This window comes from Nannobrachium achirus (assembly GCF_963921795.1).
Source record: "Nannobrachium achirus genome assembly, chromosome: 12".
Lineage (NCBI taxonomy): Eukaryota > Metazoa > Chordata > Actinopteri > Myctophiformes > Myctophidae > Nannobrachium > Nannobrachium achirus.
In genome coordinates, this window is record NC_137832.1 from 14,235,631 (window position 1) to 14,243,420 (window position 7,790).

Genomic DNA, 7,790 nt, shown 5'->3' on the forward strand with positions numbered 1-7,790 from the left:
ACCCAGCTGAAGTTAGCCACACCCCACAGTGTTGGGTGAATGGTAATTAGGGGAGGAGTTGATACTGTGACATACTTACTATCTGTGTTTTTTAACTGACACTTTTGACACAAGGTGGCAGCCTCCAAGAGAAAACAAACAAATACCAAGAGAATACATCATTTCTCATAAAAAAACACACCAGGGGGTCTAATGAAGTACTTTCAACCTCCTAGACACATGAAAAACAGAAAAAGTACAAAACTATGGCACCACCTCTTTAAAGTGGTTCAAATCTAAAGTGACACAGACAGATGCGTCCCAGTTCTAAATTAACGCAACCTCTCTCTCTCTCTCTCTCTCTCTCTCTCTCTCTCTCTCTCTCTCTCTCTCTCTCTCTCTCTCTCTCTCTCTCTCTGTCTCTATGTCTCTCTCTCTCTCTCTCTCTCTCTCTCTCTCTCTGTCTCTATGTCTCTCTCTCTCTCTCTCTCTCTCTCTCTCTGTGTGTCTCTATGTCTCTCTCCCTCCGCAGGGCCCTCTCCATGGATATAGACACAGACTATGAGCGTCCCAATGTGGAGACCATAAAGTGCGTGGTGGTAGGGGACAACGCTGTGGGGAAGACCCGGCTCATCTGTGCCCGCGCCTGCAATGCCACGCTCACGCAGTACCAGCTGCTCGCCACGCACGTGCCAACCGTCTGGGCCATCGACCAGTACCGCGTGTGCCAGGAGGTAGGCGCGCACACACACACACACACACACACACACACACACACACACACACACACACACACACACACACACACACCCGACCATCCCGAGTATACTCGCGAAAAGTACTCTATTACTGTAACGGCGGTTCTCCTACCCTGTTGGTGCGCGGAAGGTCCTGACACGATCGCCCTCGCCGATTCATCATCATCACGGATCCACGAGCACAAAATAGTAATCCCATAACATTGAGGCAGACGGGGAATCTCATCTTTAATGTCCATTATCTCCAAACAACACTTTCAAAGGGAGGATGGCAGTAGATTCTCGCTTATATAACACATGTTGAAAAGCACCGATCCGCCATTACACAACGGCTTGTTGATGACGAGCGATTCCGGTGAATGACGTGATGACGTCAAACCGGAAGTGTTTACGCTATGGACTTCTGGCCTTCAAAATAAGACAACGGTCGTGGATGCAGCCTGCGGGAGGCACGCTGGACATTTTAATCCGTTAATTTCAGGAGCACTAAATGAGTTAAGTACCGGTAGTTGTGTTTAGTGTGGGTTTGCATAGTGTTTAGTTAGTGTGTGTAGTTTAGTGTTTGTAGCATGGTTGAAACAGGAAGTACCGATGATTACCTTTAATGACCGCTAAGCTACAGTACGAAGCTACAGGCTGCTGTGTTCATACTTTTGAATACTTGAGTATTTACGGTGTGTGTGTGTGTGTGTGTGTGTGTGTGTGTGTGTGTGTGTGTGTGTGTGTGTGTGTGTGTGTGTGTGTGTGTGTGTGTGTGTGTGTGTGTGTGTGTGTGCGCGCGTGCGTGTAGGTGTTGGAGAGATCTCGTGATGTGGTGGACGAGGTCAGTGTGTCTCTGAGGCTTTGGGACACGTTTGGAGACCACCACAAAGACAGACGATTTGCATATGGCAGGTGAATATACACGTGTGCACGCACGCACGCATGCACACACACAGGGCTGTCACAATTATTACATAATCGTCTAATCGCAATTATTTTACATAATCGCGATTATTTTTCATAATCGTCATAATCGTGAATGTTGAAAATGTTTCATATACATATTTTTTTTAAGTAAAAAATAGTGGAAATAGCAGATCTACAAGCTTGTAGATCGGCTATTTCCACTATCAATGTTATTTTTTAAGTAGGAAGTTGTCAAATATGTCCATAATTTATTTGTATATTTAGGTTATGTATCATATCTTAAGGCAAAGATACAATCCAAACTTAAAGGGGCACAACACCCCAGTACAAGCTGATTTCACTTCAGGTGGAAAAAAACTGCAGTAGATTAAAAACATGACAGACAAGTAAGCAGACCTGCCAACCCATACGCATTTTGCGTAGTAAGCACGCATTTTTAGTCTCTGTACGCAGGTACGCAAACTCCTCTAACGGCTACGCATTATCGGGTGATGGTAAAGTGAGGCAAACATTTTTGCTCCATGCCGTGTAGTTCCTCCCAGGCACCACATGAATGGTGTGTGAATGGGGCGCATGGCGCTGGGGAGCACTAGAACGGAAGCGATGCTCGTTTTATCGACAGAAGAAGAATGATTGGCGGACTGTTTGTTTTGGTAATAGAGTTATAGAAGAAGGTTTTGGTTTAGTTCAGCATGCACGCATCTCACAGCGACGCAGACGAGTTATCGATCGGATACATAACGGCGATATTAATCAGATTAATGTATAAAGAAGATGATACGGAGAAGGGCCGTGGTGTTGCGCGAGTCGATGCACAGCGACTGTTCGCCCTGTAGTGCTGCCAACGAGTCTAACAGGTAATAAACTTTTAAAACCCTCCTCTGAGGTGAATTCACATGTCATAGCAGCCACGATGGTGAGAATTGGTGAAATCTTGTACTATGCCTAACCTAACCCTATCTGGCGACGCTGGTGAAACGAAACAACGAGCAGCTCCGGTCCGCCTGGAGTTATACTTCGTCATACGACGGTTTTGCAGCGAGCAACCAGTCGGAAAATGTCAAAACGTGTGACCCATCGAGTATGAATGAATGAATGAATTAGGCCTATGTGTATTGTCAAAAACATTAACAGTGAACACATTTATCACCTGTGAATATATGAATGACATTAATGGTCTATCAGTATCAACAATGAGTAGCCTACAGCCTATATGAATGAATATACAGACTAGGCTGTATGTGATCTATACACAATGTAGGCCTATATATCAATTAATGGATGGAATAGAAACCTACATGAGTTGAATACTTTCAACTTAATGCAAATCATGCACAGAAAGGTGGTTTTATTTAGGCTGCTCAATGAACAATGTTTAACAAAGACACAGGTAAATATTTAAAGGTAAATAGCCTACCTGACAATGTAAAGCTATTTTGCTATTTGAATAACATGATTATGTTGATGTATGTTCATTCATTAAGTCACTGGTGAGACTGTTTTGCTAGTCTATTGTTAACTAACTCTGAGCAAGTGCAGTTAGTATATTTTATTAAAGATTTGTCAACAATATTGCCAAAGCAACATTACTGTATTGCCTGGTAATACTAGCCTACTTTTTCTCCTGACCAAATGGCATTTTTATTTAAAAGGTTGTTCTAACATCTTGCCTCCTCCTATTAGTGTAAGTCAAGACATGCAATGTGCTACATTTCTGGTGTGAAATGTTGTTAACATAACTGTAAAGGTCCCACCCAAAAAGGTGCATGGAACCCCCCAAAATATACGCTGTTTTGTGCGGGAAAACAACAAAAATTGCAACGCGTGCGCTGCGGGCGCCGCGCGGGCGCTTCGTGCCCGCGCATGAGTACTCAAAAGAATTTGCCAGGGTTGGCAGGTCTGAGTAAGCAACACCTACACCAAACAAATTAATAATGAGTGTGTTAGATATACTTATTACTCTGCTTGGTTGAATGCTTGATTCTAATTGGTTAGTCGCTGAATTCAGCAGTGTGTTATTTCCGGTTAACGACCGCTCAGCTCAATAACAGACCTCTGTCTAATCAAAGGCTCAGAGCACCTGACTGTGCTGCTTGAATTTTGTGCTGTATCCGACAAGGCAGCCATGTAAACAAACACAATGTTATTTGCAACAAAAAATTGTTCTCAAGAATGTCTTTGAAAACATTTGAAGTGAGAAATGGACGATGCAGTAAATGTTCCTTGTTTTCCTTGCCAGCACAACACTTTTGGAATATTTTCATTTACCGTAAGTAAGGAAATACTGTTTTGTGGTTCCTTTTGGATACATTAATTAATGTATTTATCAAGTAACATCAGCCTTAGCCTCGCGTATAGCCAGGCTTACTCATCTGTGAAGAGAAAAGCCTGGTCAAGATATGAAGCGGAGAGAGTTCTAGGGGCGTCCCACACACAGCTGCGTGAAACATCTTCTCCGTAGCGGCTGAGAATGGCCACTGGGGGCGCCGTACCAATGCATTGTCAATGGAAGGTTGTTTGGTGTTTTGTCGTTGCCGTGTCTCTTGGCCAAAAGACAGGCTGCGGTTGTCGAGCTTGAGACACGGCAACGACAAAAAACCAAACAACCTTCCATTGACAGTGCATTAGTACGGCGCCCCCAGTGGCCATTCTCAGCCGATACGGAGAAGATGTTTCACGCAGCTGTGTGAGTCCAGCCTAGGAGGTGGGGCTGAGGTTTTTTTCACAGTGCGGTGTCCCTGAAAACGTATTCCCTGCTGAAAATAATCTGTTCTACTTCTCCCGCTCCTTGGGTTGTGCTCGCAATAAACAATATACAAACAAAAACATGGATTCGGACAACGTTACACCTATTAACACAGCGGGTGCCCACGAGGTGTCTACGCAACAATTTCTTTGATGTCGCTGGAGGCCCACAACGCGTTGGACGCGTTTACTGTAATTACAGTATAACTTTATATCTCACCGTTAGGTTGGGGCTGCGCCTGGATGTAGCCCATTAGCCGCTAGTTGCTTCGAGTCGACGCTGAGAGCATCGCGCGGCCGTTTTTCTCCGTATACTCCAATGCATTTCCCCATCTTTAACGCCCTTTATCTCTGATGTTTGTTTTATGGCTAAAACTGTGGCGTGGTGCGGCAAAATGTCCAAATTTTGATCGGCAATGAACAGCTATGATCAACACTTGTCCCTACAGTAAGTTACACAATAACATCCTGTCTGCGCTCATGTGACCAAGTGACGTCATGACGCATGCATTGACGCAACAGGGCCTTGTATTCTTCTATGGAAGTGGCTTTGGGCACTTAGCTGGGGCTCTGGCGCCACCTTTTGGGCAGCCGATGTGTTAAGAGCGAGATATCAACTTATTATCAACTTCAAATGTTTGGAATAATGTACTATTATGATAGGCGGTGAAATAACTAATAAAGGGCTGTCGTAGCCGCACCAACAGCTACTAGTGGCGACCAGTCTGGCAGCTCAGCATCTTGGGGAATGAATGGCTTTTGGCTCACTATAGCGTTCTGTTTTGGTTGTTACGTCATTGTACTCATTCAGACTCAGCCCCGATTTGTGAAAATATCAAACCAGTTTGATATTCTCGTAACAGAATCGGGGTCTCATGTCGGGGTAAAAATCGAGTCGGACCACTAACTCACACTTAACGATTGAGTAACGACCGAATCACGGGAGCGCGCCACGACTCGTCTTGATTTTATTACGACTGAGAAATCTTTTCAAAGTTGTTAGATGTAAGGCTAGCTTAAGAGCTACAATCTTTTTTTTTTAATAATTTTTATCCCACAATTTTGTAACCCATTTTTTCACCCAGCGCTAATTGCCTATGTAATCCTGGGCTCTGCTCTCCCTCTGCCGCGCCTGGGGAGACAACGGACTGACCTCATGCTTCCTTCTATGCATGAGGAGTCCAAGTTGCTTCTTTTCACCTGACAGTGGAGATTTCCCTGGTTTGGACGTAGCGCGTGGAAGGAACACGTTATTCCAACCAGTTCCTTTCCCCTCCATCAGGCGCCCCGGCTGGCCAGGGGGAGGCATTATTGAGACCAGGATTACGTGCATGTTTTTGTGAGGGTATAACCCTAGGAGACACGGGGAGAACATGCAAACTCCACACAGAAAGGCCCTATCGCCAACCCCACCTAGGGTGTGGGCGCTGATGACGCGGAGGAGGAACACGCCGCCAGCGCCCACAGCGTCCCCCGGCGGGAATCGAACCCAGGACCTTCTAGCTGTGAGGCGAAGCGCTAACCACTGCGCCACCGTGCCCCCAAGAGCTACAATCTTTGTGTTTGTTTCTCTGGGGGATGTAAACAGACCCGCACCGCATGACGTAACTTCCGTAAAGCGCAGCACTTCCGCCCACTTTAGCTAGAACCAACCGGAAGTCATGACTTGCCCAGGGTGCATCAGCCTAGGTTGCACTGCACAGCATCCAGAGAACTGTTTTCCTAATCAACAACACCTGCTCTTTGATTGACACCTCGTTAAATCACCTGGCCAGCCGTGGCCTTGGCCACAACCTCTGATGATGATGGAGCCAAGTGTCTCAATGTCTCTCTCTCTCTCTCTCTTGCAAGCTGTCTTACAGGTGCAACACACTTTCTTTGCGTCAGTGGCGTCAGTTCAGAAAAAGCTAAGGTCTGGCAACATGACTGGTGTCTTGACACCAGTCATTTCCCTGCATTTCGATGGTTTCTTGGGCTGCATATGGCAGCCTGGAACGCTTGTTCAAGTGCAGCTAAACTTGGCATTAGTAGTAGTTAGTAAACGTGCCACAATTAACAATAATGCATTGCACCTGTGCAGCTGACCTGCGGAACCTGGGAATATACCATTTTGTCAAGATGGGGAGAATACAAGTGTGGAGAATATAATTATAATATCTTGTTAAAGTGACCATTATGTTAAATTTTGCATTTGTAGTGATTTGATTGTAATTTAACAACATAATAACCAGCAGAGATAGACAAAGAGACATTCATGGATTTATATTTAAAAGTGCCTTTTATTTCCCCCCCTGGACCCAGGGTATGGCAGCTGCATACCCCTGCCATACCCAATTGACGCCCCTGCTCTCTCTCTCTCTCTCTCTCTCTCTCTCTCTCTCTCTCTCTCTCTCTCTCTCTCTCTTGCAAGCTGTCTGTTGTCTTACAGGTGCGACACACTTTCTTTGCGTAATAGGTCACCCTGTCACTGTGTGTGCACGCACGTGTGTTTTCAGTCCGCTGAAAAAGAAAGCACCAGCTCAGCTGTTCCCTGTCCCCTCCCCAACACACTAGCGTTGCAGTGATTAAACAAGTTTACTTCTAATGTCATCATGGTTAGTTGGTGTGTGTGTGTGTGTGTGTGTGTGTGTGTGTGTGTGTGTGTGTGTGTGTGTGTGTGTGTGTGTGTGTGTGTGTGTGTGTGTGTGTGTGTGTGTGGGTGTTCTTTTTTCACGCTGTGGAACGGAAACACCATTTCTTCCTTATTATTTATTAATGCGCGCATTATTTATTGACACGTTCATTTCATTTGAAAGCAGAGATAGTACCAGTGGCAGAAGCATTATACCTACAATTATTGTTATTATTTTGTATTATTAGTTTGTATTATTATTATTATTATTAGACATACATTTAGAGAGCAGATAAAGCCTTATTATTATCAGACACCTACATGTCAACACCTTCAGCACCAATGGAAAGTCTGAGTCTGTGTGTGTGTGTGTGTGTGTGTGTGTGTGTGTGTGTGTGTGTGTGTGTGTGTGTGTGTGTGTGTGTGTGTGTGTGTGTGTGTGTGTGTGTCCTTACATAATGTTCTCCATCCAGTGACCTTTGCAGTTTGATCTGCGCTCTATCACACACACACACACACACACACACACACACACACACACACAGACTTCACTGTTGGAGTGAAGGTGGAAACCTTGTATGTCCAAAATGGTTACTTCTCAGGAAATGGAACAACAACACAAAGTTATCATTTAGTCACAAGCTCTTTCTTAATACTTTTCATTGGTTCAAACCCATTCAGAACGGGTACACATTATTGTGTATCATTATTTTATGCTTTAACTATTGAAAAATAGCAGATATATAAGCTCACAGCGAGGCACCGAGTGCCGCGCTGCGAGCTTGTAG

The 7,790-nt window shown here is 44.9% G+C and overlaps 1 protein-coding gene across 1 annotated transcript in view; it reads left to right on the forward strand.

The window, feature by feature from the left end:
- The first annotated feature begins 515 nt into the window (after nt 1-515).
- Nucleotides 516-7,790, forward strand: part of rhobtb4 (Rho related BTB domain containing 4) — a 39,829-nt gene continuing 32,554 nt past the window's right edge. Inside the window, 2 exon segments of the mRNA XM_080739495.1 lie at nt 516-713; nt 1,528-1,631. Of these exon segments, the coding sequence (XP_080595621.1) occupies nt 522-713; nt 1,528-1,631 (296 nt within the window). The 5' untranslated portion in view covers nt 516-521.